The 27290-nt window shown below is 68.1% G+C and overlaps 5 protein-coding genes across 5 annotated transcripts; 3 read left to right on the forward strand and 2 right to left on the reverse strand.

Annotated features, from left to right (window-relative positions):
- Positions 1 to 620: 620 nt before the first annotated feature.
- LOC142419977 (glycerol-3-phosphate acyltransferase 2, mitochondrial-like) lies at positions 621 to 13574 on the forward strand. Its single transcript, XM_075523410.1, has 25 exons — positions 621 to 1117; positions 2871 to 2960; positions 3801 to 3810; positions 4658 to 4772; positions 5167 to 5279; positions 5718 to 5858; positions 6095 to 6208; positions 6447 to 6520; positions 7673 to 7897; positions 8422 to 8550; positions 9474 to 9573; positions 9657 to 9793; positions 9910 to 10009; positions 10205 to 10408; positions 10522 to 10788; positions 10931 to 11016; positions 11108 to 11226; positions 11628 to 12062; positions 12143 to 12291; positions 12408 to 12485; positions 12630 to 12758; positions 12845 to 12965; positions 13159 to 13206; positions 13317 to 13372; positions 13458 to 13574. The coding sequence occupies exons 1-25, from the start codon at positions 621 to 623 to the stop codon at positions 13572 to 13574; spliced, it is 3654 nt and encodes a 1217-aa protein (XP_075379525.1).
- LOC142420166 (oxaloacetate tautomerase Fahd2a, mitochondrial-like) lies at positions 13504 to 15271 on the reverse strand. The gene is made up of 7 exons (XM_075523762.1): positions 15018 to 15271; positions 14725 to 14941; positions 14581 to 14640; positions 14326 to 14485; positions 14037 to 14145; positions 13861 to 13948; positions 13504 to 13753 (listed from the first exon to the last, which is right to left on the reverse strand). Exons 1-7 carry the CDS (start codon positions 15200 to 15202, stop codon positions 13691 to 13693), a joined length of 882 nt encoding a protein of 293 aa, XP_075379877.1. The 5' UTR covers positions 15203 to 15271; the 3' UTR covers positions 13504 to 13690.
- A 2528-nt stretch (positions 15272 to 17799) lies between these two features.
- Positions 17800 to 21121, reverse strand: LOC142420179 (calsenilin-like). Its single transcript, XM_075523780.1, has 6 exons — positions 21019 to 21121; positions 19162 to 19286; positions 19005 to 19074; positions 18794 to 18864; positions 18220 to 18327; positions 17800 to 18054 (listed from the first exon to the last, which is right to left on the reverse strand). Exons 1-6 carry the CDS (start codon positions 21119 to 21121, stop codon positions 17800 to 17802), a joined length of 732 nt encoding a protein of 243 aa, XP_075379895.1.
- A 994-nt stretch (positions 21122 to 22115) lies between these two features.
- Positions 22116 to 23639, forward strand: COX5B (cytochrome c oxidase subunit 5B). The gene is made up of 4 exons (XM_075523766.1): positions 22116 to 22554; positions 22645 to 22718; positions 22850 to 22949; positions 23382 to 23639. The coding sequence occupies exons 1-4, from the start codon at positions 22131 to 22133 to the stop codon at positions 23492 to 23494; spliced, it is 711 nt and encodes a 236-aa protein (XP_075379881.1). The 5' UTR covers positions 22116 to 22130; the 3' UTR covers positions 23495 to 23639.
- A 1673-nt stretch (positions 23640 to 25312) lies between these two features.
- On the forward strand, positions 25313 to 26433 carry PURB (purine rich element binding protein B). Its single transcript, XM_075523760.1, has one exon. It carries the CDS (start codon positions 25361 to 25363, stop codon positions 26378 to 26380), a length of 1020 nt encoding a protein of 339 aa, XP_075379875.1. The 5' UTR covers positions 25313 to 25360; the 3' UTR covers positions 26381 to 26433.
- Positions 26434 to 27290: the final 857 nt, after the last annotated feature.

The following is a 27290-nucleotide window of genomic DNA, read 5'->3' on the forward strand; positions in this document are numbered from 1 at the left end:
TGTCTCGTATAGGGTTGTGCTGCCCACCCGGGGTGAGGGGCTGCAGCGGGGGTTCGTGGGTTGTGACCCACACGGGGGTGTTGTGACCCACAGCAGCGGGACCCACACGGCCGTACCATGGCCCACACGGGTGTAACCGCGGCTCACGGCGGAGCATCGTCACCCACGCTGGTGTATTGTGGTTCGTGACGGCGTATCGCGACCCACGGCAGGGTATTGCGACCCACACCGGTGTGTCGTGACTCATGGCGGCATGCTGTGACCCGCACCGGTGCGTCGTGACTCAGGCTGCTGTACCATGACTCACGATGGCACACGGTGACCCGCACCGGCGTGCGGTGACCCGCACCGGGCGGTCGTGACCCACGCCGGGGTATTGTGACCCACGATGGTTGTGGGTCCATCACAACCCACACCGGTGCGTCGTGACTCATGGTGGGGCATGATGACCCTCGCCCGTGCACCATGACCCACACCAGTACACGGTGACCCACACCAGTACGTGATGTCCCACACCAGTATACGGTGACCCACGCCAGCGCACGGTGACCCACACCAGTATATCACGCCTCACGCTGGGGTACCATCACCCACGTCGGTGCCCCCCATCGCCGGGGAACATGGCCGGGGACAGCTCACCTCCGCAGTGGCGGAGCCGGCCCCATCTCCCTGCCCCACTGCGGAACTTCACCTCCATCCACCCCAAACCAGCTGAACTTTTGGGAAGCCCTTTCCCAGCCCGGCTGCTCTCCTCCTCCCCCGTGAGCCCGTCACGGCCGGCGGCCGTTGGCCCGTCCTGGCGCGCTGGGAGGATGCTCGGGGTGGGAGAGGTCGTGCGAACGAGGCCGGGGCCACGGGGCTGCGCACGCCGAGCCGCTGGACCCCCGCCAGCCCGGCCCCGGGGCGGCTGGACCCGCTCCCGGCCTCGGGCGCCGTGTCCTGCTGTGGCTCCTCTGCCCCATGGCTGCACCCGTGCCGGTCGCTTTGCACCCCACGTCGTGGGGAGGAGACGTGGTCTTGTCGGGGTGTGGGGTCCTGTGGGGCTGAGCACGGTCCTGTGGGGCTGGGCATGGGGCTGGGACTCTCAGCATGGTCTCGTGGGGCTGGGCATGGTCCTGTGGGGCTGGGCATGGTCCCGTGGGGCTGGGCATGGTCCTGTGGGGCTGGGCATGGTCCCATGGAGATGTGAGCATGGTCCCGTGGGGCTGGATATGGTTCTGTGGGGCCTGGCATGGTCCTGTGGGGCTGGGCAGAGTCCTGTGGGGCTGAGCACGTTCTTGTGGGGCTGGGCATGGTCCCATGGGGCTTTATATGGCCCCATGGGGATGTTCATGGCCCCAGAGGGACGGGGATGGCCCCGTGGGGCTGGGCATGGCCCCATGGGACCAGCCTATCCCCAGCGGGACCCGATACCCCCTGCCCCCCCCGTACCTCCAGCGCTGCCGGCTCTGCCCCCCCCCCTTCTCCCCCTTTTACTCCCCACGAATTCCCCCCAAAACAGCCCACGGGTTGCCGTGGCGATTCCTCGAGTCCCCCCGCCCCGTATATTCCGTGGAACCAGGTTTGCTGCAAAAAAAGGGCCGCGGAAATTCAAGCAGGGTGAGCTTCTGGCCGAAAAATAGATTAAAATGGGTTGGAACGGGTTGGGGGGGGTTATTCCCCCTCCCGCGGCGCTCGGGGCAGCGGCTGACCCCCGCGGTGAAGCCGCAGTGTCGCTGACCCGCCGGCCCCGGCGTTATCGCCGCCGGAATAATTGCCATCCCTTCGTTAGCGCTGGGGAAGCAGCCGGAGGGGGAGGTTAATTAAGCAGAAATATTAATTGCTGACGTCCTCCCCTGGACACTGCTCTGGTTTTGAGCTGGGGTGGGGGCGAATGCTCGGGACCCAAACTGGGACCAGTATGAAGGCGCTGCCTTGAACTGGTGTGGGAAGCGCTCGCAGGGAGCTCGGGTGAGGCTGTGAGGTGCAATGAGCTCTTGCCAGGGCTCAGCCTGCTTCTGCCGGGGCTGCTCCGGGGCTGGGCTTTTAATTAACGCCGGTTAATTACATGATGAAACCTCATAATAATACGAGAGACGTGCCAAACCCCTCCGCGCCAGCGCCCGGGATGATCCCTCCCGAGATCTTTTACTTTGTTTTGGGGAGTTGTGACAGAATTTGGCCACTTTCGCCGGCGGAGGAAGGTCAGGCGTGAAGCCGGCGGGGTGGGGGGAGGGAATTATTTCTTCACGGGGGGGGAAAAAATGCGCGTTCCCGTTCAAATATTTAAAAATAAGGAGCTGGGAACGGCTGCGAAAGCTTTGGATTTGTATTTGGGTTTAATGGCAGAGCAATAAAAGCCGGGGAAGGGAAGATCCGGTAACCATAGCCACCGCAGCGCGGCCGGGGGGAGCCACGGCAGCCGATTTATGCTTAAAATATTAAAAAATTTAAAATAAAAATGGGTTGGGTTGCCAGAAATCTTCCTGTTTCGGGGATATTTTATGGGCGACGCCGCGGTGAAGATGCTTTGCTGTTATCGGGGTCCCCCGGAAAGCGAGAAGAAAAAACAGAAAAAGCAAGGAAAAAAAAAAAGGGGGAAAAAGTGAGGAAAAGCCAGGAAAAGTGCGAAGGGGCCCATTTTTGGAGAAGACGGGCTCAGGGCAGGCAGGATCCCACCAAAACACCCCCCCCTCCCCATTTCTTGCCCCCTAAAAAGCCCCCCAAGCCCACGGTATGGCAGCAGCCCCCCCGCTCTCCCTCCTCCTCTTCCCTGCCAAGTAAATAAGTTGGGTTTTTGGTTTTTTGGTTTTTTTTTTCCCTTCTTCTTCTGTTTTTCCTTTTTTTCTTGTCTTTTCTTTGTTTTTTTCCCCTTATTATTTCCCCGCCAGAGGACGATTAAGGGATAAAAGCTCTCAGCTGCACTTAAAGGCAGATTTGCTGTGCCAGCCCCCGGGAGGTGGGAGCATCAGCCCCGGCAGGTGAAAAATGTTGCCTTTTTTGGGGTGTTTTCAGGCAAATTCAGCCCGTTCGGGCTCCCCCGGTTCCCTGGAGGTTTTTTTTTGAGGTCTGGGGTGATGGCCCTGGGGGTGACAGGGGTGGGGACCGAGGGGGGGGGGGGCTGATGGCCCTGGGGGTGGTGGGGATTTGGGCTGGGGTCGATGTCCCCGAGGGTGACGGGGACACGGGATGGGGCTGGGACCCCGGGATGGGACGGGGGTCGGGGTCCTTGGGGGTGACGGGGTGGGGGACGGCCCTGGGACCCCGTGATGGGGCTGGGGCTGCGTCCCTTGGGGTGGTGGGGACCGGGAGTGGGACCCCGTGATGGGGCTGGGGCTGATGTCCCCAAGGGTGATGGGGACCTGGGCTGGGGGAAGGACGCCATGAGGGGGCTGGGGCTGATGTCCCTGGGGGTGGCGGGGATGGGGACCGAGGGGTGACAGGGGTGGGGGGCACGTCCCGGGGGGGGGGGACACACAAAGGTCCACGAGGGGGGCAGGGGCCGGGCCCGGGGGGAGCCAGGCCCGGAGGAGCCAGGCCCGGCCCCCGCCGCCCCTCGGGGCCGGGCTGTGCCGGGCGGAGCGGGCCGGACGGGCCGGGGCTGCGGCGGTGAGAGCGGGGCCGGGCCGGGGCTGGCGGGGTGGGACCCCCCCAGGGCTCCATAGGCTCTGTGGGGTGTGTAAACCCCCCCAGGCCCTATAGGGGTGGGGGGTGTGACCCCCCCCCCCCAGGCCTATAGGGTGTGTGGGGTGTGTGACCTCCCCCCCTCAGGCTCTATAGGGGGTCTGGGGCCTGTGTGGGGTGTGTTACCTTCCCCCAAGACCCTATAGGGTGTGTGGGGCCTGTGTGGGGTGTGTGACCCCCCCCCCAGGTCCTATAGAGTGTGTGGGGCCTGTGTGGGGTGTGTTACCTTCCCCCAAGACCCTATAGGGTGTGTGGGGTGTGTTACCTTCCCCCAGGGCCCTGTGGGGTGTGTGACCCCCCCAAGGCTCTATAGGGGGTGGGGGGTGTGTTACCTTCCCCCAAGACCCTACAGGTTGTGTGGGGCCTGTGTGGGGTGTGTGACCCCCCCCCGGTCCTATAGAGTGTGTGGGGCCTGTATGGGGTGTGCTGCCCCCCCCCTCCCCCCCCGAGGCCCTATAGGGTCTGTGGGGTGTGCTGCCCCCCACAAGACCCTATAGGGTGTGTGGGGCCTGTGTGGGGTGTGTGACCCCCACCAACGCTCTATAGGGGTGTGGGGTGTGTTACCCCCCGCCAGGTCCTATAGAGTGTGTGGGGCCTGTGTGGGGTGTGCTGCCCCCCCCCTCCCCCCCCGAGGCCCCATAGGGTCTGTGGGGTGTGCTGCCCCCCACAAGACCCTATAGAGTGTGTGGGGCCTGTGTGGGGTGTGCTGCCCCCCCCCCCCTCCCCCCCCGAGGCCCTATAGGGTCTGTGGGGTGTGCTGCCCCCCACAAGACCCTATAGGGTGTGTGGGGCCTGTGTGGGGTGTGTGACCCCCCCCCCATGGGGTGTGTGAGCCCCCCCCAGTCTCTATAGGGGGTGTGGGGTGTGTCACCCCCCCCAAGAGCCTATGGGACACGTGGGGCTCATGGGGGTGTCCTCTGCCAGCAGCCCCCTCCGAGCAGCCCAAACCTGCCAAAATAAGGCTTTCTGCCCATTTCCGTCGTCTTTTTTCCAGGACCCTCGAGCGTCCCGGCACCTCTTCTCCCCCAGCCTGGGGACACCCCCCCACCCCGACCCCACGCCGGGGGCTGCCAGCGCCGTCCCCCCACCCGTGACAGCCGGTCTCGGAGGTACGTGACTCCCTGGGGACAAGGGTGGGCACCGAGGGGAGGCTCCGGTCCCCAAACAAGGGGGGTGACCCCCTTCCCCCCGCACCATGAGCACCCCTCGGTAAATCCGGCCGCGGCTTCATGCTGGTGGGGGGGGGTGGTGGTGTTTCCCGGCGGGTCCCAAACCTCCCTGGGTTTTCCTTCTCTCCAACCTCGCTTTTCTTTACCCCCCCCACCCCCACCCCCCCCAGCAACGTTTTAAAAACAAATTGGTTTTGTTTTCCTCCCTCCTCTCTTTTTTTGGGGAATAAAATTCCTTAAAACTACCCCATAACAAAGGGAGGGGGCAGATGTGATTTCAAAGCCCCTGACCCCTTGCAGGAGGGGTCTCTCGTACAAGCAGCCCCTCTCCCAGCACCGGTGGGCCATGCCGGGTGCCCCCAGCCCGATTCGGGGGGGCTGAGGCTGGCCAGGGGGCAGGATCTCAGCCTTTCGGGCCAGGCTGCACGGGTGCTGCGGGGTTTTTGGGTACAGATTGGCATCTCCTTGCCGGGGGGAGGAGGGTGTGGGAGGGAAAAGTCAATTGCAGCGGCACCGGAGCTCGATTACGAAGAATAAATTCTTTTCCCGAGGGCTTTTGGCGCGTTGGTTGCTGGGTTGATTCCCCCCCCCCGTCTTCTTGTGCTATAAACCATCCATTTCCCCGCCGAGGAGCAGGTCCCTTCCCTGCAAAGGCCTGACATGGGGAGAGGGGCTCGGCACCTCCTCTCCCAGCACCCTGCAGCTCCCATCCTGCGTCCCCCCGTCCCCCCCCTGGCTCTGGTTATGGCAGTGGAAGGGTCTCCCGCTCGCTGCCGGCCTTGGTCGCTGCAGGCGGGATGGGGACGAGGGGTCTGGGGTCTCCCCGTGTGCCCCCCCCCCCCCCCCCCGGCTCTCACTGACCCCGTCTTGCCTGCGTCTCCCCAGCTGAGCTCCGTGGGCCGGCGCCGGACGCGTCTCCGAGGGCTCATCCCTGTGCAGCACCCGCTGCCCGAGCCCCCTCGGGGTGCTAATCCCACCGCATCCGGGTCCCCACGCTCCTCCGGTGACAGCGGCAGAGAAACGAAGGTGACTCCGTGGCCGGAGAGGGGGGGCAGCGTCCCCTCAGTGGCCACCAGCTTGAGTCCCCCTTTGTGGCCACCCCTCCGATCCCGGTTAAATTTGCTTTATTTCTCCCCAGTAACAGGACTTCTCCCCGCACTGCGAGCGCGTTTTGGGGAGCGTTCACCAACGTTTGGTATTTTCCAGGGCAAGCAGGGTTCGTGCCATCCCTCGCTCCTCCCTGTCTTTCTTTCCCTCCGCAGATGAAAACCTGGGTCTGCGATTCGGGGCAGAAACTGGAAATTTTCATCCCTTTTTTGGGCAAGTACCGTCCGTTCTCGGGGCGTTGCTGCCAGACCTGCACCCCGAAGAGCTGGGTAAGAGCATGACCCTGGAAGCTCTGGGCTTCGCAGAGCTGGCTGGGAAGAGAGTTTGGGATCCCAGGATGCTGGCGAAGAGGACGAGCCCCATCCGAAGGGTCTCGTGTGCCCGGCGGGAGGGCTGGGGGCTGGAGCGGGGCAGGCACGGCCGAAACCTCCCCACCTCTCTGAGCTGTCCTCCTTCAAAGGCAGACCCGCTGCTGCCGTAAGAGCTGACCCCGCTTTCTCCTTCCAGGATGGTTTCTACCACAAGCAGCTCTCCTCTCTCGGCTTCTGTGATGCCAGCCGGGTGACGGAGGAGGACACACGGTGAGGACGGGACGAGCTCTGTGCCAGGGAACGCTGGGCAAACCACTTCTTTTTTTCCCCAGGTTTTATTCTCCCTTTTGTCCGAATCACCCTGGAAATCCCTTTCCCTGCTGCGCAGGAGTGTGGGGACGCCTCTCCATCATCCTTGCTCCCTAATTAGTCCAAGAAGGAGCTATTTTAATTATATTTTGAAAGGCTGGAAGCCGCATCTCCAAGCGCAGAGGGTTAATAAGAGCAGAGGGGAGAGGGCTTGGTCTGTGCCTCTGGCTACTGTCACGCTGAGGCTGGGAGGAGAAGTCGGCCACAGAGTTGAGGATTTGGGGTTGTTTCTTTTTTTAAACAAAACTTGGTATCTTGATGCTGTTGAGAAGAGCTCGGCGGGGGGGGCTGGGGGTGTTTTCGTTCTCCTCTCTGGCTTCAGCACAAGGACAAGCTCACGCACGCAGCGCTTGGAGCAAGCCTGGCTCCCGGCCCCTGGGGAGAGGCGAAACGGCCTCTTCCCCAACCCCTCCTGCTCTTCCTCCTCCCCACGGGCCCTAACTCCAGACCTCCAGCTGGTGTCAACCAGCCTTTTCCTCCGGCCGAGGAGCTGACATGGAGCCCAGGAGCCATTTCCTTGCCAAATGCCTGATATTTTTTGTTCCGGAGGTGCTGGACTCCTTCGGTTCCTCTCCCCTTTCAGAGCAGTCCCTGGTGGCTTAGCAATTTTGCGCTGTATTTTTCCAAATCGGGTCATTATACTCCATTCAGCTTGAAACATCCCAGCTCCGGCTTTCAAACTATTTGAATAATTCATCTCCGCTCGCAGCGACTCAGGAGTTGCGGGATGGCTAAAAAGAGCCCGGTGATGGGTGGCTGAGATCACGAGCGGAAAGACGAAGGTCTGAAGCTCCCCTGTCCCTCTCCGGCCACCTGCAGCCCTTTGGCTGGGTTGCCGTACGCTCTGTGATATCTAAAGCCTCACGTACGTCCCTTTCAGGTGCTGCCTAGCTCTGATTTGGGGGCAGATTTGGAAAAGTCCCCGATTTGGGACCTCTGCAGCATCCCCTGCGTGTTTCTAGCAATTGCAGGTTTCCTTCCCACGCGAGGAGCGATGCTGCGAGGACCGGGGTGGCCGGGAGCATCACTCTGTTGGTGCCTCTGTTTTCCCAGCTGTAAAACGGGGAGAAAAACCTCAAATTCTTGCAAACAGGTGGTTCGAGGGAGGCTGAGCACCCTGGAAAACCCTCTAACCACTGGGACGTCGCTGTCTGTCTCCCTGCTCAGGTACCGGGGCTGGCTGGTCCGAAGGGTCTGTGGTTTCCTCGCTGTCTGGGACTGGAAGGTTCTTGCCGACACCCCCGGAGACCTCCCGGCGAGGATCTGCCGCAGCAAGAGGTAGGTGGGAGCAGCCGGAGGGGCTCTCCGGGGTCGCCTTCATCCCTGGCAGGACCCAGGTCCTGCAGCCTCGTCCCCCTGCAGCCTCGTCCCGCGGGATCTCGTTCGGTCGCCGGAGCGAGGGATGCTCCCGTCTGCTCCCGACGGAAAGAAATGCGCCAGCTCCTCCTCGCTGCTGCGCCCTTCCCACAAGCTCACCCCGAGGAAGGGGCTTTGCAGCCGCTCCCCCCGGGCTCAGCCACCCCCAAAAGGGGCTGGTGCCCCGGTTCGGTGGGGAACCGGCTCTCCCGTCTCCTGGCTCTGCCCCGGGATGCTGCCGAGGCTCTCCCAGTCTCGCCCTGTCCCAAGCACGCAGCGTCTGGGGTGACGTGGCCTTGTCAGGCAACTGTCACCTAACTCGTTGTCATCGCTAATTACACAGCACGAGGCTGGCAGCCGGTACATTGTAATTACTGTAACGCAGAATGCTTTTTAACCTCTCGCTCTGCCTCGTGCTTCCCACCTCCCCTCCATCCCCTTCGCAGGGTACGGAATGTCGCTACCGGCCGGTCCAGTGGCTCGAGAGGGGACGGCGAATGCCACCGCCGGTGGAAGGAGAAAGCACTCAAGATCCTGGCTGAAATCCAGGCCCCGCTCTCCCTTCTCATGCTGAGGTCTGCACCCCCTCTCCGGGGAGGGTTGTGGGTGCGGATCCCCCTTCGTGGGCATCTCCTGCCTCCTGGAGGGATCCCAGTTCCTGGCTGGGGCATTCCCAGTCCCTCTCCTCCTCTCCATGTCTCTCAGGCTCTTAAATTTGTGCATTAAGCCCCTTCGGATGGGCTTTGAGCGGGGGCTCGGTGCGTCGCTCCCACAAGCCATCCTTCAGGGGGGTGCGGGGGGATCCTTCGGGGAACACGTGTGCTCCGCAGGGCTACACGGGCAGGGCAGGCAGCCCTTGGGGTTCCTGCGCAGCTCCCTGGGGATATTTCCCCCAATTCCTTCCAGGGAGCTGGAACCTGACAGGGGAGTGGAGAAGGGAGGGAGAAAAAAAAAAAAACCCACTGGGAGGATGGAAATGAAAGCAAAGCAAAAGGGAACTTTTCCTTTCTCTCTCTCTCTCTCTCCCGGCTTTTCTTTTTTTCCTCCTGTCATTGAGAAATTGGCAATTAAAGGTTGCATTGTAGCCTAATTGCTTGTCTGATTGAGCTGTAATAAAAGAACCCTCTGAGCAGTCTGAAGTATTTAAAGGGAAGAAACTACCCAGGGGATAAAAGCATTCGGATCCTTCCCGTAAACAGCGTGCGGGAGGACAGGGAGATGGAGGGGTAATTGACTTCAGCTTTTGTTGCCAGGGGGAGAAGGGGGTGGTCTTGTCACATCCAGCCTTTAATGTTTTAACTTAATTTATAATAAAGCTGTTTATTTGCTTTACGGGAGCTGAGAAGTGACATTTTGAGTCGAGCTGTCTCATGCAACCCCCTTTGCTGCCTGGATGGGGAAACTGAGGCAGGGAAGGGTGGCGTGGATAGGGCCTCTGGGGGGGTCTGGGGGCAGCCGCAGCCCCCGCGGGGTTGCTCACTTGCTTGTTTTCTTGCAGGGTGTGCAACTGGGCTCTGCTCAAGCTCCTGAACCACCTCTTCCTCAGCGTGCAGCTCCACCGAGGGCAGCTGGAGATGGTGCTGAGGGCTGCCAGGACGGTAGGGAGCCCGGCGAGCTGCTCTCGGCCCCACGCCTCGCCGCCGGCACGCCGGGCGCTGAGCCCTGGCCGCTTTCCTTGCAGCCCGGTGTGCCGCTGGTTTTCCTCTCGACGCACAAATCCCAGCTGGATGGGCTGCTCCTGTCCTTCCTCCTCTTCTCCCAGGGGCTGGGGGTGCCCAGGGTGACAGTGGGTGGCCAGGTCTGCAGCCCTCGCCTCCGGTAAGGCACGGCAGGCACCGGTTTGGGGCACTCGCAAAGCCCCCGAGCTGTGGGGAGTCATGGGGGACGCGGCCCCATGCAAGGTGGGTGCCCGTGGCGTCTTCTTTCCCCTGCAGAGCCTTGCTTGGCCGCCTGGGAGGGATTTTCCTGCCTTCGGGGACGGAGCAGACGCCGAGCGACCGGGACGAAGGGCTCCCAGGGGCTGTCCTGGCCACGGTAGGTCCAGCCCGGGGTGCTGGGAGGGATGAAACATCCCCTCCCCGAGCTCCGAAAACTCTCGGCAAAGGCATCTCGGGGGTGTCTTGACTGCGGGCTGGCCAAGCCTTTTGGCTGCGCGATGGGTGCCGGCAGCTCCCGTGCATCCCCGCGGTGCTGCCGGTACCCCCCGGCCTCACCCCGTCTCCCCGCCAGTACGTCGAGGAGGTGCTGAGGAGCCGACAGCCTCTGCTCATCTTCCTGGAAGAGCCCCCCGTCGCCCTGCGCCTCTCTGCCCCGGCCCGGGAGTGGCTGGCCCTGGTGTACCGAGCCGTGCGGGACGGGGCCGTCCCCGATGTCCTCCTGGTCCCCGTGGGCATCGCCTACGACGTGGTCCCCGGCGGTTTGCACCGGGAAGGGGCGGTGAGAGGCCTTGGGGGTGCGGGTGCAGCACCCGAATCGCCGGGCGCGTCCCTGGGGAGCGGCGCTCGCCTCCATCGCCCCATTAATGCTTTGGTCCCCTCTCCTCCCAGCACGACGCTCGGCCCCTCGGCCTCGGCGCTTGCCTCTGGGCAGCGTGCCGGGCCGTGCGCCGAAACTTTGGCTGCGCCCGGGTGGACTTTGCCCAGCCCTTCTCCTTACAGGTACGGCAGCCGGGTTTCCAGCTGGGGCTCCTGGCTGGATCCTTCCCAGCCCTGGAGGGTTTATGGCCGCGATGCCGGTGGCTGCGCAAACCGCTGCGGGTTGGACCGAGGGGTTTGGGGTGGCTGGAGGGGATCCGGGGTTCTCCAGGGGATCCGGTGAGCCCAGCTCTTAGGGAAGCTGGGGGGTTGCTGGGGCAATGGGGCAGCGCTCGTGGGCCCTGGGGACCCGAGGGATCAAGTCAGCTTGTTGGTGCTGAGGGCTGCGAGCACCGACCGGCTCGTTTGTCCTCCTTCCCAGGAGTTTGCGGCCAAAAACCTCGTCAGGCAGAGCTGCGAGGGGAAGCTGCTGGAGGAGCTGCTGCTGCCCGCCATCCTCGGCACGTGGTAAGCAGGAGCTGAGCCTCGGGGCGGCGTCTCGCCTCCGACGTCTGCTCCCGGTCCCGCTTTCTCACCTCTCTCGCCTCGTTTTCTCCAGCCCCAGCCAGCTGGATGGCAAGAAGGCAGAGGCTGGGGGTCCTGGTCCCACGACGGGCGCCAGCTCGGAGGCAGAAGAGGAAATGTTGGTGACCAAGCTGGGCCTGCACTCCCTGAGCGGTGAGGGGCTCTGCGGGGGCAGGCGGGAGTCCGTCCTCCAGCCGTCTGCCCGTCCGTGCGGGGCTGTGGGTCAGCCGTGCTCACCCAGTCCTGCCAGGGTCACCCCTCGTGACGGCGTCTCCGTGCTCCCGCCGGTGCGGAGGCGGCTGTGCCGTTACCGGTTATTTTGGCGTGCTGCGGTGATGCAGCCGGCGGGGTGATGGCTGCCTGTCAGCGCGTGTTCCCCGGCTGGAAATGGAGAGTGCAAACAACCGGGGGCTGGCGGGGAGGGGACAAAAGCGCCCTGGCACCCGCTGGGTGACACCCCAAGGGATGTCACCACCGCTGCCTTCTCGCCCCTTTGGGCTCGGGCGGGGGGCTGATCCCCCCATGGCTAACGAGCGCCTCTCGCTCCCTTGCAGACGGCGTTGCCTGCTCCGCCGTCATGGCCGTGGGGATCACGTCCGCGCTGCTGCTGCACAAGCACCGGGAGGTGAGACAAGGAGGCGTCCAGGTTTCTGTTCCTTTGGAGCAAGATTTCCGGAGCTGCCCCCATCACGTAGGGTGCCGGCTCATCTTCCTCTTCCTCCAGGGCGTCTTCCTCTCCCGGCTGATGCTGGACTTCGCCTGGCTGCTGGAGGAGATCCTGCTGCGCCAGCGCGACGTGGGCTTCTCGGGGCAGCTCCGCGCCCTGGTGCAGCACAGCCTCGTCCTGCTCGGAGCCCGCCTCACCCTCTACCGCCTGTCCCCCATCGGCGACGTCCTGGTGGTCCCCGAGGCCTCGGCGGAGGCCCTGAGGGAGCTGGGCCACCACAGCGCTGCCATCTTGCCCGTCTTCGCCAGCGAGGCGGTGGGAGGTAAGGAGCGAGGCGTGGGGGATCGGTGACACGGGGGATCGGTGACGCTGGAGGAATCGGTGATGCTGTTTTCCCGGCAGCGTGTGCCATCCGCGCCTTGCTGATGGAGATGCTGCCCTTCCTGGGGGTGACCGTCAGCCCCTCCGGCATCGTGCTCAGCCAGGACGAGCTGCACCGCAAGTGCCTGGAGCTGCTCCGGCTGCTGCCCCCAAACCTCTTGGGGCTCCAGGTAGGGGCTGGTGGCGTGGGGTGGCACTGCCATCGCGTGGAAGCGGCCTGTCACCGCTGCCTGCGTGGCTCCGGGGAGTCCGGCCGCCTGCCAGCCCCTTTCCTCCTCTCCCCCAGCCCTGCCAGCCCCTCGAGTGCCGGAGCCAGGACGTGGTGGACAAGCTCCTCCTCTGTGGGCTGCTGGAGGCTGAAGAGGTGGGTGCCCCCCGGGACCCCCACGCTGGGGATGGGTGGCTCGGTCCTTACTGCGTCCTCCCCTCCTGGCTGGGAAGGGGACGAGGAACTGGGGGTCCCCGTGGGGTGGCATCAAAGGTCCCCGCACCCGGCTTGTCCCCGCAGCCGGAGAGCGAGCGCTGGGTCTGCGACTTGGCCCCACGGCCCTTCTGCAGGGGACAGCCCTGGGCAGGGATGGACTTCACCGACAGCGACAGTGACAGCGAGGACGAGGTCCCCAAGCGCTGCTTCAAGGTACTCGGGGTGTCCCCCAACGCGCCCCAGCTGCCTCCGTGGCAGGGCGAGGACGGTTTCACCAAATTCCGGCTTCCCCTGTCCAGCTCAGGGAGCCCCAGGGCTCACCCGGCTTCCTCCTCTTCCTCTGCCGGCTCCTGAGCCCCGTGCTGAGGACCTACGCCAGAGCGGTGGCTTTCCTGGACCGACCCAGCTGGCCCCAGCCCGGTAGGACCCCCCCGGGGTGGGCAACCGCTTCTCTAACCGCACCAGCCCCGCTTAGCTCGGCTTTTGGGGAAACTGAGGCACAGCCGAAGCTCCCTTGCAGCCCTGGCTCTGCACCAAGACCGGAGCGGGGCTGTGCCCCCCGGGGAGCCGGGGGCAGTGGGGTTTGACACCCTCCCTCTCTCCCCAACGCCAGAGGCAGCCTACGTGGAGGCACTGCTGCGCTTCCTGGCCGAGGAGGACGGTTTCGGTGAGTCGGGGTGGGGGCCAGAGGGGGCCTCCCTCCTGCTTTGGGGTCAGCACCCCCTCAAAGCCGGGCTGTGGGTGCTCCCTCGGGGATTTCTCTCCCTCCAGCGTACCCCAACAGGAGCCTGGCCCTGAGCTCTCTGCAGACCTTCAAGGAGATGGGGGTAAGCACCCCCAAGGCTCTGCCAGCCCCCCCCCCCCAACCTCAAGCTGCTCCCCCCCGCCGCTGACCCCCCTCTCCCTCCCCAGGTGCTGGAGGAGGTGCAGACCCCCGCCGGCCCCCTCCTCCAGCTCGCCCAGCCTTTCCGCTCCAGCGCGAGCCGGGGGAAGCTGGAAGCCTTCATCCGGCAGTTCGCCCAGCCGTAGCCGCCGATAAACCTGGGAGCAGGTACCCGACCCGGCTCATGGATTTATTGAACCCCCGCGGGGGGCGGGGGGCGAAGGCGGCAGCCCAAGCGGGGTGAGGTTTGGCGTCCCCCTCTTCACACCACCTTGTTGCAGATGGTGCCCAGCTCCTCGATCTCGCACTGCACCTCGTCTCCTCTCTGCGAGGGGCAAGGAGACGCTGGCAGCCCCCCTCGTCCCCCGCGGGGTCCTCTATGTCCCCGCTCTGCCACCCCAACCCCATTTCCAGCCCCTCCTTTCCCCTCACCTTAAGAAACACGGGGGGCTTCCGAAAGGCCCCCACACCAGGAGGGGTTCCCGTCAGCAAGATGTCCCCGGGGACCAGTGTCACAAACCTGCGGGGGGGACAGCGGGAGGCGTCCGCACCGGTCCCCGATCCTCCGGGGAGCGGTGCCGGTGCCGCCGGCCCCCCCCGGCACCTACCGGGAGACCCAGGCGATGAGTTTGGGCAGCCTGAAGACGAGCTGGCTGGTGCTGCTGTCCTGCATCAGCCGCCCGTTGACGCTGCAGCGGATGCTCAGGTTGTGGACGTCTGCGGGGAGGGAGGGGACGCGTCACGCTGGGAGGGGACGTGGGGACGGCGCCGTGGGACCCCCGCCACCGTGAACGCCCCCCTTGGGAAAAAGAGGGATGCTTTTGGGCAAATTCGGTGCCTGCTGCCTCCGGTGTTAGCCAGGAAAGAGTCCCCATCCCCTCCCTGTCCCGTCCCCACCTGCCACCGCGTCCTTGGTGACAAGGGCCGGCCCCAGGGGACAGAAGGTGTCGAAGGTTTTCCCCAGCAGCCACTGCCTCCCGTTCCTCATCTGCCAGTCCCGGGCGCTGACGTCGTTGGCCACCATGAAGCCCACGACGTGGTCCAGCGCCGACGACTCCTTGGGGGGGTGACAACGGGGACTCGCTTAATGGAGCGGGGGGACACACACACACACACACCCCGAAACGGGGAGGGGGACGGCGGGGGGGTTACCTCGATGTGCCGCCCCTTCTTCCCGATGACGGCGGCCAGCTCCACCTCCCAGTCCACCTCCTGGGGGAGAAGACGGGGGGCTGGGAGGGGCCGCACCCCGTGGGGGGGACGCGGTGGCGGGGTGGGGGTGCCGGGGGTACTCACGCTGCTCTCCTGGGGGTGCACGATGTCATCGAAGGGCCCGATGATGGCGCTGGGGAACTTGCTGAAGATGATGGGCTCCCTGGGGATCTTCACGTCCTGCTCCAGGCAGTGGTCGCGGTAGTTGAGCCCCACGCAGATCACCTTCTCCGGGTCCCCGACGGGTGCCAGGAGCCGCACCGTCCCCCGCGGCAGCCGGTGCCGGCCCGACTCCAGCGCCCTGCGGGGCCGGCGGGGCTCAGCGCCGGGGCCGCGTCCGGCGGCGGCGTGGGTGACGCCGGCGCGGGGGCACCCACCTTCGGGCGGCGGCCAGGCCGCTCTGGCCGCTCTCCAGGAAGGCCCGCATGGAGCGGGGCAGCGCCGGCTCCGCCGCGCTCAGGTCCACCAGGCTCCCCCCGGCCGCCTCCTCCAGCCCCAGCCGGGGCTCGGCCCCCCCGGCCCCCCGGAACCGCACCAGCCGCATGGCCCCCGGCAGGCGCATCCGTCACCTGCGGGCACCGGGCACCGGATCCTGGGGATCCTGCCCGGAGTGGATCCCGGCGCGGGCCGTGGCCCCCACCCCGGGGTGCCCCCCGCAGCCGGATCCCTCCCGCGCGGGGTGGGGTCCCCGGGGGGTGACAGCCCGCAGCGGGGCCGGGAGGGGCCGCGTCCTGCACGGGCCCTTGGGGAGAGGGGGACGGGGCGGATCCCGGCACAGGAGGGATCCTGGAGGGAGGGGAGATCCCGGCACCAGGGTCCCCGGTGGAGGCAGAGTAGATCCCCCCGGGGGGGCAGATCCCAGCACGGGGTGGACTGGGAGGGGAGGGGGCATCAGGCCCGAGTCAGGAAAGGCTGGGGACAGTGGATCCCTCCCCGGGGGGGGCAGATCCCAGCGCAGACCAGATCCCCAGTATGGCCGTGAAACCCTCCCACGCAGGGCATGGATCCCAGCACCGGGCAGATCCGGGGGAGAGATGGGATCTCCCAGCGCGCCAGAGGAGGGGGGGCAGATCACCTGATCCCACACAGCCCGGATCCTGGGGGATCCCCACAATCCTGCACAGCCCCGAGCCCGGGGATCCCCCCGATCCCACACAACCCCAGTCCTGGGGGATCGGCCCTGATCTTGCACAGCCCCAATCCTGGGGGATTCCCCCCCCCCCCGATCCCACACAGTCCTGATCTGGAGGATCCTCCCAAATCCCAGGGGATCCCCCCCGATGCGACCCCAGAGGATATCCCCCCACCAGGCTCCCACTCAGTCCAATGCCAGGGATCCCCCTGATCCCAGGAGATCCCCCTCGCCCCGATCCCACTCAGCCTGATCCCAGGGGGCCCCCCGATCCCGCACAACCCCAGACCCGGGGGATCCTGCTCCCCTGCCCCCAGTCCCACACAGCCCCGATCCCAGGGGAGCCCCCCCGATCCCGCTCAGCCCCGATCCCAGGGGATTCCCCCCCCCCGATCCCCCTCGGCCCGATCCCGGGGATCCCCCCCCTCCCCTCCCCTCCCCTCCCCCCGATCCCGCTCAGCCCCGATCCCGGGGATCCCCCGACCCCGCGGCGCCCGGACCCGGGGACGGACGGACGGACGGACGGACGGACGGACAGGGGATTCCCCCATCCCGGGGGGGGGGGGGCTACAGGGGATCCCGGTGCCACCTACGTCACGCGCCGACCCCGCGCCGCCCGCGTGAAGGTCCCCGCGCCGAGTCCCCGCCCCGCCCTCGGGCCGACCAATGAGAGCCGGCGGCGCTCGGCCACGCCTCCCCGCCCGCTGGAGGGGAGGGGCAGCGGCGTTGCTAGGATACGGGGAGCGGCCGCCATGACAGCGCCCCGCCGCCATGACAGCGCCGCCATGACGGCGCCGAGGCCGGGGCCGGCGGAGCCCCTGGGCGGGAGCGAGCCGGGCCGAGGCGGGTGTTTCTCACCTTTATTTCATGGAAACACGCAGTGAGTGAACGAGCAACAGGCGGGTGCGGAGGAAGGGGCCGGGCCGGCGCGGGGGGCCGGGGCAGGGGCCTGGCTGAGGCCTGGCTGAGGCACGGCCTGGCCTCCCTGGCCCGTTTGTGAGGAGAAACAAGGCAGAAATAACCCAAATAACCCTCCCGGCCGCTCCCCGCCGCTTCGGTGAGTGAAGCCACCTCTGCCGCCGCCACCCTGGGGCTCGGGGTCGCCCTCTCCGGCCCCCTCCGGGCTTGCGTGGCCATTGCTTCCCCCTCGGCTCCCTGAGCGGCACGTTTCATCCCTAAATCATCGCCATTTGTTTTATTTAGAAAAGAAGCCCTCTCTTCTCGTACCGCCGGAAGGTGGGGAGCGGCCTCTCTCGTCACTGTGGGTCCCCTTAAGCGATGCGCGGGGCGGGGAGAGGAGGTTCTGTGCTTTCAGTCGGCCTTCGGGAGCTGCCGTTTCATGGCTGCGACACGGAAGCCCCCTCCCCGGAGGGTCCCTTTCCCGAAGGCTCGCGTACCGGAGGAAGGGGTCCGGGGTTTGTGCTGCGGCGAGGTCTCCTGCACCACCCGGGGCAGAAGGATCCTCGCTGGGGGGGCTCTGCCCCCCAAAATGGCTCCGGCTGGCGGGGCGGGCATCGCCAGGCGCCGTGCCGGGGAGGGCTCAGGCGGATGAGCCATTGAAGTTGTCCGTATCTCTTCTCGTCTCTTGTAACTGGAGTGCCAGGAGCCAGGTGGATTATTTTCTTCTTTCCTTTAACCTCTCGTTTTGTCTGAAATAGTAGAAAAAAGTTGCCCTCGGGCGCTCGCGGAGGCACTGGCGGGGCCGAGCGGGTGGTCCCGGGTTCTAGATCACGTTCTCGAAGATCTGCATGGAGCTCATGATGTCCTCGTCCTGGACAGGGCAGGAGGGAGAGGTCAGAGCCCCCGGTCCCCCTCCTCCTGTCCCTCCTGTCAGCCCCGGGGCGAGCGGAGCTGTCATCCCCCATCTCTCCCGACCCCCCTAGCACGTCATTTTGGGATGGGACGAGGAATGGGGTTGTGTCTCGGACTCGGCAGCCTGGCAACGAGGAGGAGGAGGGTGCTGGTGATGCCGAAGCCCCCCCTGGAGCTGCTCACCTTCTGGCACGTCTCCAGGAACTCCTCAAAGGTCACCACACCGTCACCGTTCCTGTCCATCTTCTGCAAGGGAATGGCAGGGGCTCAGCGGGGACGTCCCCGGCGGTGGTGACAGCCCCCGGCCCGTGACACGCGTGGGGTTTTGGCGGCCGCTGGGAGGGGACAAGGCGGGACGGTCTCACCTGGAAGAACAGCTCCACGTGCTCGGCGGGCGCGCTGTCCCTCAGGGTGGGGTGGGTGCAGCGCCCCATCATGTCGTAGATGGACTTCATGATCTCCAGCATTTCCTAGGAGGGGACAGAGGGGGGTCAGGGTGACAAGAACCCTCTGAACGAGGGCACCTTCATCCCCCAGCACCCATTTCCACCGTCCCCGTCCCTCTCTGGGTGTCCCCCGCGATGTTCCCACCCTGTCCAGCCCCCCCAGTCCTCATCCCCCCCGCCCCGTGTCACCTCCTTGGTGATGTAGCCGTCTTTATTAATATCGTAGAGGTTGAAAGCCCACTTCAGCTTCTGGTGCACCGTCCCCCGCAGCAAGACGGAGAGGCCGATGACAAAATCCTGCCGGAGGAACGGCGGCCGTGAGCGGGGACGTCCCACGGGCACCACCGGCTTACCCAGACCCCAGGGACGGACCCGCGTCCTGCCTGGCTCGGCCGTTCGCCCCCCTCCAACGGTGCCGCGGCGCTGCCATCGATCGCGGGACGCCTGGGGGATTTTTTTCCTATTGATCCCGTTTCTATTCTCGCTCGGAGCTATTTTTAATCACCACGGTAAAACCGGCGCCGGCCCCCCCGCCAGCCGCCCCTGCCGCAGTGCCTGGAACTCTCCTGTCGAGGAGTCCGAAGATTTTTGGCCGTTGCCGCTGCGCCGAGCTTTTATCCCCGACCACACGCGGGCGAGGAGGAAGATCTGATGAATCACGCCGCTGGGCACGCTTACAGCCGGCCGCGGCTTGAGGAGCGCGGTGCCGGCACGGCTTTTCCCGGCGAGGAGCCGGGCGCAGAAGCGGCGCCGAGAGGCTCACCTGGAAGCAGAGAGCCCCGTTGCGGTCAGCGTCAAAGGCGTCGAACAAGAAGTGTGCGTAGGTGCTGGCGTCTGCGAGGGGAGGAAGGCGAGAGCCGGTGAAGCCCCCACCCCACGCCCCGGCACGCGCCGGGATTGGGATTTGGTGTTTTCTCCGGATGCAGCCCCCGCCCGGCACCCCCACGCCGGCCTCGGGGGACCCCCCAACTCACCGCCTTGGGGGAAGAACTGCGAGTAGATGAGCTTGAAGGTCTCCTCGTCCACGAGGCCGCTGGGACACTCCTGGGGAGGAGAGCGGGCGCCCGGTGAACCCCGGCTCCACCGAAATCCGCCCCCCCGGCCCTGGCGGTGGGTCCCCCCGACACTCACGTTCTTGAAGCCGCGGTAGAGGGATTGCAGCTCCTTCTTGGTGAACTTGGTCTGTGCCAGCAGCTGCTCCAGCCCCTCGGGTTGGTGCCGTACGGCCGAGAGCTCCAGCTCGGCATCGCCACCGTCTGCCGGGAGACACCGGCAAAGACCCCCGTGGGTCCAGCAGCCTCTCCGCATCATCCCACCCTTGATCCCGGGCTGTTTCCCACCCGGATCCGACCCTGCTTAAAACCGAACCCCCCGACCTGGTGGCGGACCCCAAATTCCCCTCGTGGCGGGAGGAAAACCGGGGAGCTCCGGGTTTCACATCCCGAGGGAGAAGCCGGCCGACCCGCAGGGTTTCCCCAGGAGTTGCCGAACCCGTGCCCGCCTCCGGCAGCACATTCCCGGGGCGCGGAGCATCCCGGAGCCGCCTCTCACCCCGACCCCGCTAATGCTCCCTCCCGCCCGTGCGCAGCCTGGCGGAAGGTAATTAATAAATGATAGCTCATTAATAATTCCAGCTTGGGAAGCCCCCGCGGACCCGTTCAGCGCCGAGACGGGGATATCGGGAACTTCGGGCCGGGAAAACGGAGCCAGGGCTGGGGAGAGGCTCCGCCGTGCCGCATCGGTAGGGACGCCCCGGAGAACCCCGGGGTCCCCTGGGTGCTGCCGAGCCGGGTTTGCCGGGGTGCGAAGGGGCAGCGCCGAGCACCTTCCGCCCAGCTGGGGCGGCGTGGGGCGTGGGGGACCCCAGCGTCCCGTCTCAGGGGGGCTGGGGGGGTCGGTGGGGGATTGGGGATCCCCGGTGTCCCATCTTGGGGGGGTTTGGGGGTCGGTGGGGGATTGGGGGTCCCTGGTGTCCCATCTTGGGGGGGGTTTGGGGGTCGATGGGGCATTGGAGGTCCCCACCGTCGCATCTCAGGGGGGTTTTGGGGGTCAGTGGGGGATTGGGGATCCCCGGTGTCCCATCTCGGGGGGGTTTGGGGGTCGGTGGGGATTTGGGGGTCCCCAGTGTCTCATCTTGGGGGGTTTTGGGGGTCGATGGGGCATTGGAGGTCCCCAGCGTCGCATCTCAGGGGGGTTTTGGGAGTTGGTGGGGGGATTGGGGGACCCTGATGTCCCATCTTGGGGGGGTTTTGGGGGTCGATGGGAGTTTGGGGGTCCCCGGTGTCTCATCTCGGGGGTGTTTTAGGGGTCGATGGGGGATTGGAGGTCCCCAGAGTCGCATCTCAGGGGGGTTTTGGGGTCGATGCAGGACTTGGGGGTCCCCAGTGTCCCGTCTCAGGAGGGTTTTGGGGGTCGGTGTGGGCTGGGGGGTCCCCAGCGTCCTCCCCAGGAGGGTTTTGGGGGTTCATGCAGGCTCAGAGGCGCCCGACATCCCACCTCGGGCAGGTTTGGGGGTCACTGTGGGCTGGGGGGTCCCCGTCATCCTGTCTCGGGGCTCTCGGGGGTTAACAGGGGTGCAGAGGCCCCCGGCGTCGCCCCTCAGGAGGGGTTCGGGGGTCGACGTGGGCTGGGGGCTCCCCAGCATCCCCTCAGCCGGGTGTTTCGGGGGGGGGCCGGAGCTGGCCCGGCCCCTCGGGGAAGGTCAGAGCAAGGCTGGGCCATGACGCGGCAAGTGCGGGGGGCAGGGCGGGGGGCTGCTGGCCCCCCCCGCGCCCCCAGACCCTCGGGCTTCACCCCCAAACCCTCCTCCGGGGGGGTGCCCCCCAAAAAAAGCAGGTTTTACCCCATGGGGACCATTTACGGGCCCAACAGGTCCTTTAACCCGGGGGGGGGGGGGGGGGGGGGGGGAAGGATGGGGACACCCCGAGATGCGTTGGGGGGCCGACAATAAATTCAATGAATTCATTAAAATGCGTTAATTAAAATTACCTTCCACGGAGATGGGCTCCAGGATGCCGAACTGCTTGAGGACGGCGATGAAGAGGAGGATGACCACGGCCACGGCGCACAGCTCCATGCCCTGGATGCCCATGGCCGGCGGAGGCGGGGGGGGGGACCCCCAGTGTCGGGGTGTCCTTGTCCTTCTCCCCCCCCCCCCCCCCCCCCCCAAAAAAAAAAAACCCCAACAAACCCAAACAAGCGGGGCACCCCGGGGTGGGGGTGAGGGTGTCGGCGGGCGGGCGCCGTCCCGGGGAGCGCTGGGGCGGCTGCCGCCGGCCGGCCTGCGCCGTCCCTCCTCCCTTGGCACGGCCCACGGCCCCCCCGCCGCTCCGGCCCCCCCATTCCTTTTTTTTTTTTTTTTTCCATATTTCCTTTTTTTTTTTTTTTTTTGATCTATCACCCCCCCCCTCCCCAAACCGGCTGCCGCCCGCACGCAGCACCCATGGGTGCCCCCCTCAAAAACAGAGGGGGAGGGAGGCCCCCACCCCAGCGTAGGCCTTCAAACGGGGCAAAGTAAGGTTGGTTTGGCCCCCCCGGGAGGCGCCGCTGCCGCGGGGGGCGGGGGCAATTAGCGCCGGGGGCTGACGAGGGACGACGGGGGCGCGGGAGCAGGCGAGCCCCGCGAGGGCAGGGGGCCCGCGGGGGGACGCACGTGGGGACGGCCGCGCCGCGGCCGCCGCCGGGGTGGGGGACGCGGGTGGCGGGATTGTCCCGGCGTGTCCCCCCGACGGCTCTGTCCCCACCCGCCCGGGGATGGCTGTCCCCAGCCCCCCCCCCCTGCGGTGTCCCGGCCCCATGGCCGTCTGTCCCCATCGCCCCGGGGACGTCTGTCCCCGGTGTCCTGGGGTGGCCTTGTCCCCAAGGCTCCGGGGACATCTGTCCCTGTCCCTCTGGGGGGGTCCCGTCCCCATGGCCCCCCCCCCCCAGGGACATCGTCCCTGTGCCCCCAGAGGTGTCCGTGTCCCCATGGCCCCAAGGACATTGCCCTTGTCCCCCCGGGTGCCCCTGTCCCCCCAGGGTGTCCCTGTCCCCATGGCCCCGGGGACATCGTCACTGTCCCCCCAAGAGTGTCCCCGTCCCCCTGGGGTGTCCCTGTCCCCATGGCCCCGGGGACGTCGTCCCTGTCCCCCCAGGGGTGTCCCCATCCCCCTGGGGTGTCCCTGTCCCCACGGCCACCCCCCCGTCACCCTCCCCAGCTCCTGGTGACCCCTGGGGCGGCACAGAGGGGCGGGGCCAGCTGCCAGGGGCGGGGCTCCGCTCGCCAGGGGCGGGGCCTGTTGCTGGGGGCGGGGCTCTGGTCGCGGAGGGGAGAGGCCCGCCCCCCCGCCCAAGGGGCGTGGCTCAGCCGCCCGCCACGCCCCGCCGCGCGGCCACTTCCGCTTCCGCCGCCGCCACCGGAAGCGCTGTCCGCCGCCGCCGCCGCCTCCGCCATGGCCTCAAGGTTACTGCGGGTGAGCGCGGCCCTGCGGCTGCTGCCCGCCGCCTCCGCCCGCGCCCCGCCCGCCCGCCGCCTCGCCGTCCCCGGTGAGTGGGGGGGAACCGGGAGGGAGGAGGAGGAGGAGGAGGAGGGGGAGCGAGGCCGCGGCCTCCCGGTCTGACCGCGGTGCCCCGCAGGCGGCCTCGCCAGCGACGAGGAGCAGGCGACGGGGCTGGAGCGGAAGGTGCTGGAGGCCATGAACAAGGGCCTGGTGAGTGCGGGGCGGCGCGGGGGGCTCGGAGCCGGGGGGCGCGGGGCCGCGGTGTGCGGGGGGAGGGGCGGGGCCGGGGGGGAGGGGCAGCGGCGGGGGTGCCCCCTCTCACCCCGCCCCCCCGCCCCCAGGACCCCTACAGCATGTTCCGGCCCAAGCGCTACGCGGGGACCAAGGAGGACCCCAACCTCGTCCCCTCCATCGGCAACAAGCGCATCGTGGGCTGCGTCTGTAAGTGTGTGTCCCTCCGTCCGTGTGTCCGTCCCGTCGTCCCCCCCCCCCCCCCCCCCGCGTCCCCCCCCCCCCCTTGTGTCCGTCCCGTCCCGTCCCCCCCCCCCCCCGCGTCCCTCCGTCCGTGTGTCCGTCCGTCCCCCCCCCCCCCCCCGCGTCCCTCCGTCCGTGTGTCCGTCCGTGTCCCCCCCCCCCCCGCGTCCCTCCGTCCGTGTGTCCGTCCCGTCCCCCCCCCCCCCCCGCGTCCCTCCGTCCGTGTGTCCGTCCGTGTCCCCCCCCCCCCCGCGTCCCTCCGTCCGTGTGTCCGTCCGTCGTCCCCCCCCCCGCGTCCCTCCTTCCGTGTGTCCGTCCCGTCCCCCCCCCACGTCCCTCCGTCCGTGTGTCCGTCGCCCCCCGCGTCCCTCCGTCCCACCCTCCTCTTCCTCCCCCCAGGCGAAGAGGACAACAGCTGCGTCGTCTGGTTCTGGCTGCACCAGGGGGAGGCCCAGCGCTGCCCCTCCTGCGGCGCCCACTACAAGCTGATCCCCCACGAGCTGCCCCACTGAGGCCCCCCCGGCACCCACGGGGGGGTCCCGTGGGTCCCGCCGACCCCCCCACCCCCAGCACCCACCGGGCGTCTCCTGGGCCGAGGTGAGCCCCCCCCGCCTCGCCCCGCTGCGTCTGCCCCCGGATAAAGAGTTTGTGTGTGGAGACCCGGACTCTGTCTGCGCCGGGGGGGGCGGGCAGCACCCGTGGGTGTGGGGGGAGCACCCGTGGGTGCGGCGGGGGGTGGGGGGATGGGCCACGGGGGGGAATGTATAGTGGTGTCACCATTGGTGGCGTGGGGGCGGGAAGGGTGTCCCCTGTCCCCCCCGGGACGTGCTCATGACCTTGGAGCGGTGTTTGGGGTGGGGGGGCCCCACTTTCACTGGGGGGTGCTGGGAGGGGGGGGGGGGATCCCTGGGGTGCGGCTGCTGGGGGGCCTCGGTGTCCCCCTGGTCGGGGGGCTGCAGAAGCAAGACCTGCCTGGGAGCCTGGGGGGGATCCCCCCTCCCCAAAACAAGCCCCCACCGTCCGTGTCTGTCCCCGACCCCAAGGAGGATGCCCTGTGCCCCACCCCCACACAAGGTGCCCCCCAGATGGAGGTCTGGGCTGCACCCCACCCCCACTGCTACACCCTGGGGAGGGCGGGCTGTCTGTCTGTCTGTCCGTCCACACTGGGGGGGGGCCACAGCTGGACCCTGTCCTCTACAGCGGCCTCGGTGGTGCCCACCGGGGTGTCAGAGGCCCCCGGAGGTCCTGGTAGCCCACGGGCGCTGCCAGGGCCGTGTCACCGTGGCGGGCGATGGGTCGGGCAGGCGTCACCGCCCGCCCATGGCCTCCAGCTCCTCCCAGGTACGGGGGGAGGCTGGGCAGCCTCCGCATCCCCGCGTCCCCTCCCGCCCAACAGAGGCCGGGCCTGGGGAGAGGTCCCCGCGGTCACGGCCGGCACCGGCTCCAGGGCCGGGTTTTGACCCACGGTGCCTCCTGACGGGGACGACGGCCGCGCCCTCGCCACCCCCGCAGCTCTGGTGGCTTTCGACGTGCTCGGGTGGCCCCGGCAGCACCGGCGCTGGCCGCGCGCACGCGCGACGCTCGGACCCCTCCGGATGACGGTGGTGGACCCCGTGGGGGCTTTGGGTGAACCGCCGGGGCTGCGAGCCCTCCCTGGGGCGGGAGCCGGCCTCCCCCTCCCGCTGCCGCTGCCGGGCGTCCCCGGGGGCCGGGGCTGCCGGAGCCTCCCGGGCCCTGGGGCGGGTCCTGCCCGGGCACCGGCGCCTCCGCCCGCCTCGGGGGGGACCAGGGGGGTCCCGGCAGGACCCGCAGGCTGCCAGAGCCCCGGTGTGGCCCCCTCCCGCCGCTGACGTGATCGATGACGCCAGGCTTGCCGGCCATGACGTCATGCGTCCCCTCCCCCAGGCCGGCGGGGAGGGGGGGCTCGCCACCACCCACCCACCCACCCCCGGGCGCGGCCAATGGGAGCTGCCGGCGGCCGTGATTGACAGCCGGGAGCGGCGGGGCCGCCGGTGGCGTCACGGCTCCGCTCGGGGGGGGGGGGGCCGACGCGCGCGCGGCGGGGGGGCGGGGCCGCGGGGCGGGGCTTGGCGGAGGGGCGGGGCTCGTGGCCGAGCGCGGTCCGCCCGCGGGGCGGGGCTCCGGCGGCGGGGGCGGGGCCGCGGCGGCGGCAGAGGGCGCGCGGGGACGCGGCGGGCGGGGCCTCCCCCGCACCACGTGATGCGGGGGGGGGGAGCGCGCGGGGGGCGGCCGCGGCGGAGTGCGGCGGTGACGTCACCCCTGTCGCAGAGGGGCGGGGCGGGGCGCGGGGCCGCGCGCCGGAAGCGGGGCGGCGCGCGCGGAAGGGCCGGCGCGGGGCGGGCGGGCGGACGGACAAGATGGCGGACGGGGACAGCGGCAGCGAGCGCGGCGGCAGCGGCGGCGGCGGCGGCGGGTTCGCGACCGGCCGCGGCGGCGGCGGCGGGTCCGGGTCCGGCGGGGGGTCCGGCGGCGGCGGGGCGGGCCCGGAGCAGGAGACGCAGGAGCTGGCGTCGAAGCGGCTGGACATCCAGAACAAGCGGTTCTACCTGGACGTCAAGCAGAACGCCAAGGGCCGCTTCCTGAAGATCGCCGAGGTGGGCGCGGGCGGCTCCAAGAGCCGCCTCACCCTCTCCATGGCGGTGGCCGCCGAGTTCCGCGACTACCTGGGCGACTTCATCGAGCACTACGCCCAGCTGGGGCCCTCCAGCCCCGAGCAGCTGGCCCAGGCCGCCGGGCCCCCCGGCGAGGACGGCGCCGGCCCCGGCCCCCGCCGCGCCCTCAAGAGCGAGTTCCTGGTGCGGGAGAACCGCAAGTACTACCTGGACCTGAAGGAGAACCAGCGCGGGCGCTTCCTCCGCATCCGCCAGACCGTCAACCGCGGCCCCGGCGGGCCGGGGGGCTTCCCGGGCGGCCCCCCCGGGCTGCAGAGCGGCCAGACCATCGCCCTGCCCGCCCAGGGCCTGATCGAGTTCCGCGACGCCCTGGCCAAGCTGATCGACGACTACGGGGGCGAGGAGGACGAGCTGGGCGGCCCCGGGGGCGGCGGGCCGGGCGGCGGGGGCCTCTACGGGGAGCTGCCCGAGGGCACCTCCATCACCGTGGACTCCAAGCGCTTCTTCTTCGACGTGGGCTGCAACAAGTACGGCGTCTTCCTGCGGGTGAGCGAGGTGAAGCCGTCCTACCGCAACGCCATCACCGTCCCCTACAAGGCCTGGGCCAAGTTCGGCGGCGCCTTCTGCCGCTACGCCGAGGAGATGCGCGACATCCAGGACCGCCAGCGGGACAAGCTCTACGACCGACGCGCCGGGCCGCCCGGTCCCGGCAGCGGCAGCGGCGCCGGCGACGACTCCGACGGCGACGACGTGGACGACGACTGAGCCCCCCCCCCCGCCCTGAACCCCGCCGCCGGCACCCCCCCACCCCTCCCCGACCCCCCCCCCCCGGGCCCCCCCTCTCCCCGAAGGGGTCCCCGAGCCTCCCCCCCCCCCTCCTGCCGCCGCCGCCACCGCCAGAGAGAGAGAGAGAGAAACCGGCCCGACCGCGACACCGACCGCGTCCTCCGCGCTCACGCGCGCCCCGCCGCCGCCGGGACGAGCCACCGCCGTCCCCCGCCACGGGGGACCCGCCGCCGGCACCCTCCTCCCCGCAGCCCCGAGGACTCTCAGCTTTTCGGGGGGCCGGGGGGGGGGGCCGCCCGGATCCCCCCTCCTCTCCCAAAGCGCGGCCCGTGCCGACACGGTGCCCCCCACCACCATCGAAACCAGCATCCGGCACCCACGCCGCACGGAGAGGAGCCGCCACCGCGGCTCACCGGGCCGGCTGCCACGCACCGAAACCCTCGCCGGCGGAGCACGGGGGGAGAGAGCGACGGAGGCGGCGAGCGGGAGCTCTTGGAAGCGAGAGCCGGGGCGGGGGGGCCGTATCTGGACCAGCGTCCGTTCTCTCGTCTTTTTCTTTCTTGTCCTTTTATTTCCCCCTTTTTCCAGATTTTTTTTTTTTTTTGGGGGGGGGGGGGGGGGAACCGCTCAGCTCCGGGCGCCCGAACTGGAACCCGCAGCCGAGCGAGCGGGAAGCCGGCAGGGCCCTGAAACGACGGAAGACTTTCTGGGTTTCGATGATTTATCGCTCTCCCCCCGTGACGCCGGGGGGGCGCGGAGAGAGGCAGGTTCACGCAGGCACAAAGCACAAGGAAAGCTCGACGGGGCGCAAGATCTTCCCCTTCTCTCCAAATACGGCGGCCTCCGGCGGCGCCGGCTCCGTACCGGGAAGGCCCGCTCAGGTTTCCTT

The sequence above is a fragment of the Mycteria americana genome, chromosome 23 (assembly GCF_035582795.1).
Source record: "Mycteria americana isolate JAX WOST 10 ecotype Jacksonville Zoo and Gardens chromosome 23, USCA_MyAme_1.0, whole genome shotgun sequence".
Classification (NCBI taxonomy): domain Eukaryota; kingdom Metazoa; phylum Chordata; class Aves; order Ciconiiformes; family Ciconiidae; genus Mycteria; species Mycteria americana.